The sequence below is a fragment of the Gobius niger genome, assembly GCF_951799975.1.
Source record: "Gobius niger genome assembly, chromosome: 11".
In the NCBI taxonomy this organism is placed as follows: domain Eukaryota; kingdom Metazoa; phylum Chordata; class Actinopteri; order Gobiiformes; family Gobiidae; genus Gobius; species Gobius niger.
This window is the reverse complement of record NC_136862.1, coordinates 17,980,386-17,993,863: the sequence shown is the minus strand read 5'-3', so window position 1 is coordinate 17,993,863 and position 13,478 is coordinate 17,980,386. Positions and strand designations below refer to the sequence as shown.

Below are 13,478 nucleotides of genomic sequence, written 5' to 3'. Positions count from 1 at the left end.
AAGAAAGCTTAACAAAGAATGACTCCAAAGTAATTGTTTTATTTGTAGCACTGTAATAAAAGACTCTCTAAAGGTATCGGGACTCGACTCCTCTTTTTATCTGTGTTTAATGTGTCTTAGATTTCTTACAGATCAAGCGCAGTGGACAATAGAGGGTATGTGCACTACATTCTCCTTTCAGCCCCAACATTCTGGATTGTGCGTCAAAACGACTTAAATATTTTTTTTCTGCTGCTGAGCTATAATGTCTTCTGCATAGACCTAGAACTAGATAAGATAAGAACTTTATTGTCTGTCCCCGAAGGCGACAGAAATTCGTCTTTGACAGGCTCAAATTAGTTGTTCTCAAGTTGTTATAGCTGAACGGACCGTGATACCTTTTGAGATCTTTTTTACTTGTATATTTTACTTATATTTGTGTCTTCTTTTGGGTTAGTTCTGAACCACTTTAATCATAGTTTAGCCCAATTTTAGACCTGATTGGACCCAGGTTTTGACCTTGATTTGTATTTTAAGAATGACTGGTACACTGGTAATCTATACAGCACAGTAAAAAATAAAGTTATAATAATAAAGTTGGTAATAATTAGTAGAAATCGCCTGTCATCCACAAGATGGCAGTAGCGCTACCCAGACGCTGAAAGCATTGGAGAGGAAGAGAAAACCTAGGAAGAAGCACTTCAAATCAGTGGTGCCAGTGTGCCAGTGGCTACGTGCTCTCAGTAACGCTGCAATGGAGCTTTTGCTGCAAGCAAACCTGAAGACGGAGCTTTTGTGTGTTTTGTGCACTTTTCTCTTCATCACCAGAGGTAGTTCTGCAGCGGAGAATGGCCAATGCCACAACTACGCGGGAGGACACGTCTATCCCGGGGAGGCTTTCCGTGTGCCTGTGTCCGATCATTCCCTGCACCTCAGCAAAGCAAAGAGTGAGTTTAATAATACCTGAGCATCGGGTAAACTTTGGTTGCCTCTCAAAATCTGTATTCCTTCTGTTTTCTTTATATTTTGCATGGTTCAAATTAAACTCTGCACACAATGACGTTATTCCTAGTGGACGCTGAGTTCATATAAATTGCTTGTTTTGGGGCCATATTATTTGTAAATTAAATGAAAGGACACGTCACTCCTAAAAAAAAAAAAAAAAATCATGGTGATGTGTGTCCGCCCCCTTTGACAACTGATGACTTTGCGTGGCACAAGTCCAACACAAAGTAACACGAGATTCACTGAACTGAAGAGCAGACAGACCTGTCGTAAAGAAGGAGGTGTGAGAGAGAGAGTGGCATGAATATTTTTTGAATGAATGACCTGTATTGCATACTTAAATGTTACCAATGCCAATGTGAAATAGTTTTACTGGACAATACAACATTGCATTTTTTAGTTTCCAAGCCTGCACCAAACTGGGAAGGAACAGCTGTAATCAATGGGGAATTCAAAGAGCTGAAGTTGTCGGACTACAAAGGCAAATATCTTGTCTTCTTCTTCTACCCATTGGACTTGTGAGTGGCCCCACTGGTGCAGTATTTGATTTATTTGGAAAAAATCATTATGTGCTGATTCTTTTGCAGCACCTTTGTATGTCCCACTGAGATCATTGCATTCAGTGATCGTGTGCACGAATTTCAAGCCATCAACACCGAGGTGGTTGCCTGTTCTGTAGACTCCCAATTCACCCATCTGGCCTGGTGAGACAAGGAACCAAAACTCATGTAAACCTTACATTTGCAGCTTTTCAGTGTATTGGCTATTTAGCATTCTATCATTGTCTTTGTAGGATAAACACACCACGGAAGCAAGGGGGTCTTGGAGAAATGAAGATCCCTCTGTTGTCTGATCTCACTCACCAAATCTCCAAAGACTATGGCGTCTACCTAGAAGATCAGGGACACACACTAAGGTATAGGCAGAGGCGGGTTGTATTCAGTTACATGACTTTTTGAGTAATTTTATAATAAAGTATCTGTACTCCTGCTTGCTTGCTAAAGGCAACCAGCTAGGGTTCTTCCGGGTGCCCCAGTTTCCTCTACCTCAAAATACATGCTGATCAGGTTGACCCACAATGGCAGTGTGCTCTGTCGCTGCGACTCAAGACTAAATTAACACCTGGACGCAATTTTGGTGTACTTACAATACAACTAGACTACTACAGCTGCTATTTTGAGATTTGCTTTGAGACATAACATAGATGGCGCACACTCACTGCATCTGTTCTTTTGTTAAAATCCCTGAAAAAGCCTGTCATTATGTGAACCAACAACCTTCTGTATCAGAGTTTTTTTTTCTGTTTTTCTTACTACACTACTACAGGCATTTTTGTGATCAAGTAACCTGGATTTTAGCTGGGCAGTGGGCATGCACAAAGAACGAAGATTATTCTGTATAAAATTGGACTACACTTGCTCTGAAGCACTGTGCTCTTGAAAGATAAAAAAGAGGCTCTGTTGCTTGAATGTTTGGAATGATTTGAGTTGTGGGAGAGGACAATCCCAGTTGGTAACCACAAACGGGCCACCTTCTGTCAAACATGTTTGATCACAAATTCAATTGTCAATGCTTTGCATTATCCAGGGGACTTTTCATCATTGACGACAAAGGAATTCTACGCCAAATAACGATGAATGATCTCCCAGTGGGACGATCTGTAGACGAGACTCTCCGCTTGGTCCAGGCCTTCCAGTATACTGATAAACATGGAGAAGGTAGAGTCCAAATAACCCCCATAGTATTAAGAGCAATAACAACGACCCTAGAACATTGTAGATTATGTAAATATTTGTTTGTATTATCTTTCAGTGTGCCCAGCTGGATGGAAGCCTGGCAGCGACACAGTGAGTATCTACTAGCTTTATCATATGGGCCAATATCCAGGGGCTGTTTTTCCCCCTGTGAAAACTATTTCACAAATGAATCTTGAGTGAATCGCGAACAGTTTCAAGAGGCTGCAGTTGGTGAGGAGAAAGCTCCCCTACAACATGTAACTTCTGTCAATTTAAAGGCCTTAAATCTATAAAGACGCAATAACTATCGAAAGGATTATAAGTGAATGTAAAATACATTTCATTGATGACAATATCTACTGTACCAATGGATCAGTGCAGTACAGTAAAACAACTGTGATAAAAACATAAGGATATTTAGTAATATCTGTGATTTATGAGGCAAAACAAGGAGATGACACCAAGAGAATTAAATTACATGCAGTATAACTGAGAGAACTGTGCCATGTTTAGGGTATTGACCTAACTTTTCATTGTTATTCACAACATTATTTAGGGCAGTGGTTCCCAAGTGGGAGGAAGATTGACCACTGAACAGAGGGTCGGGTCATAAGAGATACTACTTAGGCTAATTAAATGGTACAAATCCTCACAATATGACTGCAGGTGCACAAAACGCCTATTTCCTTTTGTCTGACATAAACTCATATTGGCCTTAAGTCATGTTTATGCATTTGTTGGGCCACCGTTTTAGATGAGGGGGACTCCCAACATGTGCAGGGGAGCTGCAAGAAAATAGGTTGTGAACCACTGATTTAGTGTATGGAGGAAGGTTAAGTGTTCCTTGCTATTAATAATAATTTGAATTGTTCTTCCATTCATTGAGCACTGCTGCCACTTCCTGTGGACACGATGTATTGGTTTTGAAATTCAAGCTCCCCTCTTCCCGTTGGCCACACCCTTTCCTTCACACTGTATCTGGCATACAATAATAATCAAAATACAGTATTGACAGGTTTGTTTGTTTTTCTTCACAGATCATTCCAGACCCTTCAGGCAAACTTAAATACTTTCATAAGACTAACTGAACTGCCCTTAGTCCAACATTTACTACAAAGGTCCAATAAAATGTTTGTCTTTAAAGCCTGTTTGTTTGGTTCATGAGAAGTTACAACTGTTGGCAACATTTTCTGTCAAGAAGAGTGAGTGTTTGTTTTTAATAAACTTTTCATAAAAATATCTTTTTCGAGACCATACTCATATTTGTGAAGGCCGATATCCACCTGTCAACAGTCATATCCAGTCAAGGGTCAATAGTAAATGACTGCCTCAAACAAGCAGAAATATGTTTAGTATTCCTCACTTACTATTCTGTCGAACAGAGTTCAGATTAGTATAGGTCAGTCTTTACATCAGTCTCATAAAACACAGAAATTTGACCTAAATGTCATGTACTGAACGTCGTGTAATTACTCATTTACTTGTATATGTTCTCGGCCTAGTTAATGGTTACCTTGAAAAACAACAGGCACCAATGACATGTTCAACAGGAAATGACAACCATATCCGGAATGTGTTGTTACCATATTAGGATTGTAGACCACATCCCCCATCACTGTTCTGTATAAAGCTAGTGAGGAAGGAACTGAATCTCATTCTTTGTGAAATAGCCATCGCTTTCCTTTATATGAAAGTTTTCTCTTTTTTGTCGGGGGGTAAACTCCTGAGGAGCGAATGAAGAAACAAATTTTACTATTATTCACATTCAGAGGACTAGTAAGTAAAGGGAAAAGGGGAAAAAGAAGAAAATGGCCAATTATATATTAAGGAAAGCCGAACCCAAGGATGTGACTGATATCTTACGACTCATAAAAGTAAGTTTATTTCTATAAAGTTACACAGTTTTTCTTTTTAAAGAGTAGTTTCAAATATTTATGCTGATCTTAGTAGTTTCTGTCTTAATCACATGAACAAAGTTGTTACTACCTCTTTTGTGTCAAATTTTAGGAACTTGCTAAATTTGAGGAAATGGAAGAGCAGGTCAAGCTGACTGAAAAAGGTATTTCTTGTTATCTTATCAGCTATTCCTAAGTCAGTTGTTATACTCAAATATGTATGTCATAACCTACAGACCTACTTGATGATGGCTTTGGAGATCATCCATTTTACCACTGCCAGGTTGCCGAAGTGCCACAGGAACAACAAAGCCCTGAAGGTGAGTAGAAATGCATATAAATTTACATCCATTAAACAAAGTGTAAACAAAGCTTTGCTTTTTGCAGGATACAATGTGATAGCATTTGCCATGTACTACTTCACCTATGACCCTTGGATTGGAAAGCTGCTGTATTTGGAGGACTTTTATGTCATGGAAGATTATCGAGGTATGTTTCAGTTTTACATTGGAAAAATATAATATGTTTTAATGTACTTTTTAAAGACTTTTACTATTTCATCCAGGTTATGGTATTGGATCAAAGATCCTGAAGGTGCTCAGTGAGGTAAATATTAATGCCGTTGTGAATTCATTACTTTCAATTCACAGAATCTCCAGTTTCAGTGCATTTCTCTTGTTCCAGATTGCAGTAAAAACCCGCAGTAGCAGCATGCACTTTATTGTTGCAGAAAACAATACAAAGTCCATTGAGTTTTACAAGCGCAGGGGAGCAGCTGACCTGTCCTCTGAGGAGGGCTGGCGTCTTTTTGCAATAGACAAGGAGGACCTAATGAAAATGACTGCAAAGTGAAATGTAGCATGTCTTTCACCAGAAATTTAGGATAAATGATCAAACTTTCTATGATTTTACTTTGATTACCTACTTATGTAATGTAGCTAGAGATATTGCATATATATATTGATATATATAAATTTTAAAAAAATACAATTCTCTTACATAACTAACTAGATGCTTATTTATACAAAACTGATTTATTAACTTTGTATTTTCTTTTCTTTTTTTTTTACATTTTGTGACTCAATAAACTATAATACATGTTGACATGTTTACTTGTTTTTTGTTTGAGCACAAAAAGCTTTTTCTAAAACATCAATAAAATGTTCTACTAAACAAAGCCACACTTGTGATAATTGATTAAACTCTTAAGGATCCATGGGTGATTTTATATAGGCTTTGCTCCCTGTGCCAATTGCCCACCTCAGAGAACCCTAACGTGATCAAACCTTTTATCAAGTAAGAAAATGACGTACTGGGATTTCCAGATAGGCCTGTGATTTCTGGGACATTTAGTCACATGTTTCAGTAACTCTGAGGTCATGAGGTCAGTCAAAGACATCGAGAAACATATTTTGCAGCTTCGTCTGAACACAAATCATGTGGATGGCCTTGGGTGATCTGACTCCCTCTGAGTCTTTGTGTAAGGCCTGTAACATGTCCTATGGTGGTCACGCAGTAATTTCCAGCAGTTCTTCCGCGTTTTCCTACCGCTGCTCGGCTGTGACGTGTTGTGCTGACGGCGGCCTTGGCGCTGGAGGAGCGGGGGGCTGTAGCAGGACCAGACCTGGCTACAGACGCTTAGAGCAGACCTCCAGAAGAAACCCATAACCCCTCCTTCTCTGGTCGTGTGCGGCCCGCCCAAATAACACAAAATCCCGTCTGAATCGTGCCCGAGTCTGGGGAAAGCAGCGGCCTGGGGAAGGACGAGGGAGAGAGGCCATCCCTGCAGCAGAAACCTGGTACGCTGCCCACATTTGCTATTTCGAGGCCCGTACAGAGTGAAGCGTATGCATGCTCGTCAATATTGCCTTGCTTTTGTAGGCATGTAGAGTTTTGGTCTTTATTCTCTTTGAAAGGCCGCAGAGGGTTGGGCCTTTTCATCTCAGGCCCGGGCCTCGACACAGGCCATAATTGACGACATAGGCCTATCCGGCTAGCTCGCTCGGCAGCGTTACAGCACGTTTAATGCATGCTTTAAACTGCCCTCTCAATGCATGGATGTTATATGGCGGTTGCTAAGCCATACGATCAGTAATAACACTACTACAGCGTATCTTTCCCTCTGGAGAAGATGCGCAATTCAGTCATTGTTAAATTAGCTCTCGTTGGACGGCAGGCTAACAAAATGGCGCCCGCTGCTCTGAAAGAAGCTGTGAAGAATGTGTGAGGTGTTTAGCCCTCCTCCCCTGGCAATGCTACTGATACACATTTACAGACCAGTAATGCACTCCTACACGTCTGTTTAATTGGCAGTCTGTATTTGGTCCGGCAAATAGATCTCACCAGTGTTGTTTTTTCCTGCTGTATTTTTGCAGAAACTGTGCAGTTGGTAGGGATGCTGTGCGATAAAAGACCGCAAGCTTTGTGGGTAATAAACAAAGCTAACACCGGTGTTACTGCGCCTGATGAGTTCACAGATCCTTTAGCAGCTCATACTATCCTTTTTAAGCACTTTATCATCCAGGATTTCGTCAGCATCACTTAGGGTCGTCTTTTTCACCTGTATGTGGGGGATGGTGCGCGCAGAGAATCAATGGACACAAGGTGCATTATCCACCTCTTGTTTACATCTGCACCATCTTTCCGTGTGTTTGATTTGATGCCACAGCTCACAGAAACCACCAGTTTGCCTGTATTCCTATTTCATAAGGATATAATCAAATAAAGGTCTGACAAGTTACTTTCATGTCCTGTCACACAGCATCACTGACCTCTCTTTTATTGTGGGGACAGAAACACCAAGTTCTCTCTGGATGCTGTCTGATACTGAACTGCAGAGTTCATTTTATTGAGAACCCCATTCATTCCTGCCTTAGTGCAGGGGCTGTTCTGTCTGGGGTCTCCTCCTCGGTTTTCTTACAATGTTTTTATTTTAATATCAAATATTCTGTGGCTTATTTATTTTTTTCATGTTTTTGAGAAAATTAAGTTTGTCTCCATGATTTGCTTCCAGCTCTCCAGTAACAAATGCAGTGCGAGGACAATGGATGAGGATGACACCAGGCTTTCTATACATTCCAGAGAGCCTAAAATAATACTACACGGATCGGGTAACGCATACATTAAAGTGTGTTCGACTAATGTGTTAGACTAAAGTGTGCCGGTGCAGAGGGGGCAAATAAATGGGAAAAATAAAATATGTCAATATTTGTTACATCTGTAGACCAAAAGAGCTTTCCAAAATAGTGTCTTCATTTAAAATATGCTTGTGTTTCCTTGTTTCCTTCTCATCTGTGTATATTTTAGCTTTTTTTTTAATTATTCATTTTGGGGTATTTCAAGAAGCAGGATTCTTTTGTTGGCCAGATAACTTGTATGATATTTTGTATATCGTTTGTACAAAATACATTTGTCATTATGTTTTTTTTAACCGAAAATAACAACAAATTATTGTTGTAACAAAGTCATAACAATGTAACATTGCTACATATTGACTTGTTAACTGGCTAACTGGGTAACCCTGCTTCTTGCAGATGAGGGTGGTGCCGGCGGGCAGTTTGTTGTGGAGCTTCAAGAGACTGTGTTGGTATCAGAAGGCGAGGGGGAAGGCATGGCGGTTCACAGGTTTGCCTCAGACGAGCTAGTCATCCAGGATGCAGTTGAGGATGTGGTTTCTGAGTATGTGCACTGCGATGAAGATGAAGATGTTGCTGTAGAGACCTGTGTGATGGCCCTAGAGGGAGACGAGGAAGGAGTAGCCATGAGTGACATCCCAGAGGATGGCTTGGACACAGAGCAGCAAGATGATGACCAGGACGGTTGTGGAGACTATCTTATGATATCTTGTAAGTGGAGTTTTATGTCTCTATTCTTTTAACTAGGAGTGATTCTGATGACTATTATGCCTATACTTTTAGTAGATGAAGCTGGTAAAATGGTGTCTGAAGATGGGACAGAAGTGACTGTGGAGGGGGCTGTGGAGGATCATGAAGTGGAGAAGGATGAGGATGGACAAGAAGTAATCAAGGTGTATATCTTCAAAGCAGATTCTGGAGAGGATGACATGGGTATGTGCTATGATTGTCCTTAATAGTTTCCATTTTTTTGACTATGAAGCCTTGTTGTGCATCGTATACTTTTGTCAAAGTATTATTATGATTTTTCAGGTGAATCAGTGGACATCAGTGATGGCGACAATGAGAGCCTGGCATTAGCAGACTCTGGACATCCACTCAGAGAGAAAATGGTTTACATGTCTGTTGGAGATTCCCGTTTTAATCAAGGAAATCATGGTACCCCTAAGAAAATGTGTCATAAATAACACTTAAGCTCTTATGTTTCTAAGCATTCCTGTTTCTTCAGGTGTTGATGATGGTGATGGTTGTGAAAATCGGAACGGGGCAGCAAGTGCACTGCTGCACATTGATGAGTCTGATCGAATCGATGACCTTAACCGGCAACGGACCAAGAAGAGAAGGTCTGAGCCACGGCAGGTGCAGACAGGTGGGGGACTCATTCAGTACACTCTTTGCAGTTAGCATGCTATAGTATTAGGAATAAAGCTACAAGACCGCTGTGGTATTATTCCTAAAAACATTCTCAGAGGACCGTTTTTGTAGATTGAATGTAGCTGCCACTAATACTGTGTGTACTCCTGTGAAAGATGATTTATTTCTTTTATCTTTTTTGTTTCCAGCCATCATTATTGGACCCTATGGTCAACCACTTACTGTCTATCCTTGTATGCTGTGTGGAAAGAAATTCAAGTCGCGTGGGTTCCTTAAACGGCACACTAAGAACCACCACCAGGATGTTCTCACAAGGAAGAAGTACCAGTGCACAGACTGTGATTTCACCACTAATAAGAAAGCTAGCCTCCACAACCACATGGAGGTGCATGCGCTGAGCAGCAAAGCTCCGTTTGAGTGTGAAATGTGCGGCAAGGAGTTTCACCAGCAGTCGGCGTTATTTTCACACAGACTGCAGCACCAACGGGAACCCAAGAACCAGCAGCCACCTCCTCCACCCCCCAGTAAAACTCACAAATGCAAGTTTTGTGACTATGAAACTGCTGAGCAGGGGCTGTTGAATCGCCACCTTTTGGCAGTACACAGCAAAAGCTTCCCTCACATTTGCGTGGAGTGTGGTAAGGGTTTCCGTCACCCTTCAGAACTAAAAAAACACATGCGAACTCACACTGGTGAGAAGCCCTATTCCTGTCTCTACTGCGATTATAAGTCGGCTGATTCGTCAAATCTTAAGACTCACATCAAGACTAAACACAGCAAAGAGATGCCATTCAAGTGTGAACGATGTTTTCAGACTTTTGCTGAGGAGGAGGAACTAATCCAGCATGGACTAACTCATGAGGAGAATAAGACCCACCATTGTGCCCACTGTGATCACAAGAGTTCTAATTCCAGTGATTTGAAACGGCATATAATTTCTGTCCACACAAAAGACTATCCACATAAATGTGCAGTGTGTGGGAAAGGCTTCCACAGGCCGTCAGAACTGAAAAAGCACTCTCTTTCCCACCGCAGCAAGAAACTTCACCAGTGCCGTCATTGTAACTTTAAAAATGCAGATCCTTTTGTTCTCAGTCGCCATATCTTGTCTGTTCACACAAAAGAGCAACAGGCTTCTCCTGAAAAGACTGAGGCCAAGCGAACTGAAGCAAACACTTCAGCGGTCTCTCCAAAAAAGTCTGCGAGCGGGTCCACAGGCGCTGGTCCTCCAGCCAGAGTTAGCGCAGCCAGCCTCGCCAGCAGTGTCACAGTGGTAATTGGCAAAGGACAAAAAGAAAGGAGAATTTATCAGTGCCAGTATTGTGACTACAGCACAGGGGACGCTTCAGGGTTCAAACGGCATGTCATTTCCATCCACACAAAAGACTATCCTCATCGCTGCGAGATCTGCTCAAAGGGTTTCCGACGACCCTCTGAGAAAAACCAGCATATTATGCGTCACCACAAAGATGTGGTCCAGGCAGAGTGACTTTAACCAGCCAAATACTGTGCCACAGTATTGAACAGTTTAAAACGACATTCGCACCCAGACTCAAAAAAAAAAAAAAAAAAACACTCACTTGTATACAATGTAGTGTGTTTGTGCTGCACATATCCATGTTCTTTTCAATCTTTTACATTCCCTGCCTAATACGTCTTGAAATGTATACACATGTACATACAAATTACACTCTCAGTAGGAAAAAAATCCTTCTGTAGACGTGGACTTAGAACTGGTATGTCCCCTCATGGTGACAGTTGCATGGCAGAGTGTGCAAGATGTCTTTGTAGATACACTTTTTAAAATGTTTGCGTCCATCAATTTGCCTCTAATGAAAAAGTGATTTGCAAACTATTTGCATCATTAAGTACTACTTAACTTATTTTATTGTTTTAGCACCAGTTGTCAGGTATAGGGACATGTGCATGTGCCCACATTTCTGGCTCTGTCCATCAGAAGTTGTGATCTTGAAAATGTGGAATGGGGTCATGTGATTCATTGACCCTCTAAAAGTACAGTACATCTATGATCGTTCTGCAGAAGAAGTGGCGATACATTAATGAAGCCTGTATAAACATTGAATTGAAGGCAGCTGTCGGACAAAAACAACGTAGTTTGAGAGAATAAAAGGGCTGGAGTCTGGATGTCTTGCTGTAGAGATTTATCAGTATGGGATTTGGAGACACTAATGCTCAACCCATTGCGCTAGTCTGACCACTGAAGTCTGGCAATGTCCCACATGAAGAGGGTTGGTTAAGTAACCTCAGCAGCGGATCATATTGACAAGCAAGTAAAGCATACTCTGCTTAACATTTGTGACATGGCCATAAACTAACTGACCGTTAAGTATGACCTAATGAGATAAAAATTGGCAAAAGCAATTAATGCAGCTCCTAATCTGTTCTCAGTTTGAATATTTTTCTTAATGTACATTTTTCATGACATAAATCTCTTAGCAGATGCTTCATGTGGGTTGGGTGTGAGTGTCTGAGATGCCTCTGTGGGACTGCTACACTATCATCATTGTATTTTGATTGAACACAAAGCCGGTTTTCCATCACAGTGTACTTTTGCCTGGGAAAAAATGGAAAATGGACATTTTTAAATGCAATTTCAAAAGTTGGTGCTTGTGGGCTTATCCTTTTTGTTCTATTCACGTGACCATTTTTTTTCTTATTTATTCCATTTACTTGTTGTATAGTTGAGTGTAACTAGACTTCTATGGGACGTAATTTATTGTTTTGTATACAACATGTACAAAGCGTGTAGATGTAAACACTTGAAATGGACTTTTAACTGTGTAGTTATGGGTGTACCACAGCATTGTTTAAAAGTAATAAAAGACATGGTGTTTTAGCCAAGCTGCTTTTCATTGGTTTCACATGTTCAAACCATTTATTGTGACGAGTAAGGCCTGCTATCAGTCTTATGCAGAAGCGTGAGGGCGGCGGCTGCTGGAGGTCGCCATGTTGATGCTAAATCATGTGACAGCAATAAGTGATGGATACAGCAGCACCAGAATGATGCTACCTAGTCGCTTAATATGACCAGGAAGTTAGCAGGATTCAACAGATTATTGTGTTGCGGGATCATTACAGATTCTGAAACCGGACATGTTTACTTGTTTCATTGATAACAATTGCAATGTTGATTTATTCACAGTTATTCTAAAATTAAATTTTCCGTTCTTTTAACCAGTCAAAACCTATTCCCAACACCATGTTGTATAACTAATGGTGTATGTACAGGCATTGTCTTTAAAGCTCTGATTGAATTCTTTAAGTTTCTTCTTTCAAGTGAGGAATGATGTGTTCAAGAACCTTTGTGTAAATTATATGCTTAGCCAAGTCCAGTCATAGTTGGGTGATTCTACAACGACTATGAAATTTGCATTCTGGGCAGAAATACAAAAAACTGAAATACTATTTTGTTTTCCGAAATGAGGACTCATTAAGACCAGTTCTGAAAAAATGTAAACCTCTATTATCTTTATTATTGAAATGGTTTTGTTTATTTATACATACCCACCACTACTACCAAGAAAACCTGCCTATACAACTACTTAACTATGAGTTGAACTACGAAGCTAGACCTTTTATCCATCGAAAATGAAAGAAGCTGTGAATTCAAAAGGTTGTTTTTGTTTTCTCTAACAGCTTAATCATCCCATTATTAACAAAAACATCCTCTGAGCGCAAAAAAAATGTGTATGTGCAAGACTCAGTTTTTACTTGTATATACTATATATACTTGCCAATGAAGCGTAATTAATCATTATTTCCAGGTGGCATTTGAGAGTGGAGGCTTTCAATTTCCATGTTTTTTTTCTTGTTTGTTTTTTTCCTTGTGACCATTTTGTCATATTTTCCCATTCGTTTATTTTTCCTCCTGCCCTGGTGTGTGCATGTGCAGGTTTGGGTATGGAAGGCAGCAGAGGACCATAAGTGATCACATTTATTCATATTGCACACAGATGAACGGTGACAGATGACCGATTTTATATGTATACAACATTCGTGAAGAAAAATGTTGTGTATATACAGTATAACATATGTATGCCCCAATAGAATTTCATATAAGTTCTTTCTTTAAAAGGTAATATGGACAAATATCAGTCCCAAATTTCACGCTACAGCCATTAACCATGAAAACTATTGGCTTTTGGTACCAAATGTAAATGAATATGAGTCATTTTTTGCAGTTTCAATTTTCCAGTTCTCCTCCAGTCTGTTTCCTCTGGGTTTAATCGGCTAAATCCTCCAGCAACGTAGTCTGACTGACTGAACCTACCTCATTAAGTGGAGATGGGTCCCATGCTGCACTGTGCACATTGTTCCTGACTAATTGCCAGTGG

The 13,478-nt window shown here is 40.3% G+C and overlaps 3 protein-coding genes across 5 annotated transcripts; all 3 read left to right on the top strand.

Annotated features, from left to right (window-relative positions):
* Positions 1-652: 652 nt before the first annotated feature.
* On the top strand, positions 653-3,863 carry prdx4 (peroxiredoxin 4). The gene is made up of 7 exons (XM_079565523.1): positions 653-926; positions 1,385-1,502; positions 1,572-1,688; positions 1,778-1,900; positions 2,572-2,702; positions 2,797-2,831; positions 3,758-3,863. Exons 1-7 carry the CDS (start codon positions 734-736, stop codon positions 3,806-3,808), a joined length of 768 nt encoding a protein of 255 aa, XP_079421649.1. The 5' UTR covers positions 653-733; the 3' UTR covers positions 3,809-3,863.
* Positions 3,864-4,362: 499 nt separating this feature from the next.
* On the top strand, positions 4,363-5,549 carry LOC306969830 (diamine acetyltransferase 1-like). The gene is made up of 6 exons (XM_079565527.1): positions 4,363-4,594; positions 4,728-4,779; positions 4,852-4,935; positions 5,003-5,104; positions 5,181-5,221; positions 5,300-5,549. Exons 1-6 carry the CDS (start codon positions 4,529-4,531, stop codon positions 5,465-5,467), a joined length of 513 nt encoding a protein of 170 aa, XP_079421653.1. The 5' UTR covers positions 4,363-4,528; the 3' UTR covers positions 5,468-5,549.
* A 550-nt stretch (positions 5,550-6,099) lies between these two features.
* Positions 6,100-11,959, top strand: LOC306970604 (zinc finger X-chromosomal protein). 3 transcript variants are annotated; one of them, XM_079566606.1, is made up of 7 exons: positions 6,100-6,414; positions 7,629-7,725; positions 8,149-8,460; positions 8,536-8,682; positions 8,782-8,907; positions 8,978-9,118; positions 9,312-11,959. In XM_079566606.1, exons 2-7 carry the CDS (start codon positions 7,659-7,661, stop codon positions 10,610-10,612), a joined length of 2,094 nt encoding a protein of 697 aa, XP_079422732.1. In that variant the 5' UTR covers positions 6,100-6,414; positions 7,629-7,658; the 3' UTR covers positions 10,613-11,959. The 3 variants fall into 3 exon arrangements, with proteins under 3 accessions (XP_079422732.1, XP_079422733.1, XP_079422731.1); XM_079566607.1 differs by having other exon boundaries at positions 6,101-6,414; positions 8,353-8,460; positions 8,533-8,682; XM_079566605.1 differs by having other exon boundaries at positions 6,102-6,414; positions 8,533-8,682; positions 9,312-11,958.
* Positions 11,960-13,478: the final 1,519 nt, after the last annotated feature.

What these genes read in the sequence shown, in the direction of transcription:
- prdx4 (XM_079565523.1), top strand. Translation starts at nt 734, where the DNA reads ATGGAGCTTTTGCTGCAAGCAAACCTGAAGACGGAGCTTTTGTGTGTT. An exon ending in CAATTCACCCATCTGGCCTG is followed by an intron (nt 1,689 to 1,777) that starts GTGAGACAAGGA and finishes TTGTCTTTGTAG; the next exon opens with GATAAACACACCACGGAAGC. An exon ending in GATCAGGGACACACACTAAG is followed by an intron (nt 1,901 to 2,571) that starts GTATAGGCAGAG and finishes TGCATTATCCAG; the next exon opens with GGGACTTTTCATCATTGACG.
- LOC306969830 (XM_079565527.1), top strand. Translation starts at nt 4,529, where the DNA reads ATGGCCAATTATATATTAAGGAAAGCCGAACCCAAGGATGTGACTGAT. An exon ending in ATATCTTACGACTCATAAAA is followed by an intron (nt 4,595 to 4,727) that starts GTAAGTTTATTT and finishes GTCAAATTTTAG; the next exon opens with GAACTTGCTAAATTTGAGGA. An exon ending in GGAACAACAAAGCCCTGAAG is followed by an intron (nt 4,936 to 5,002) that starts GTGAGTAGAAAT and finishes TGCTTTTTGCAG; the next exon opens with GATACAATGTGATAGCATTT.
- LOC306970604 (XM_079566605.1), top strand. Translation starts at nt 7,659, where the DNA reads ATGGATGAGGATGACACCAGGCTTTCTATACATTCCAGAGAGCCTAAA. An exon ending in AATAATACTACACGGATCGG is followed by an intron (nt 7,726 to 8,148) that starts GTAACGCATACA and finishes TGCTTCTTGCAG; the next exon opens with ATGAGGGTGGTGCCGGCGGG. An exon ending in TTCTGGAGAGGATGACATGG is followed by an intron (nt 8,683 to 8,781) that starts GTATGTGCTATG and finishes ATGATTTTTCAG; the next exon opens with GTGAATCAGTGGACATCAGT.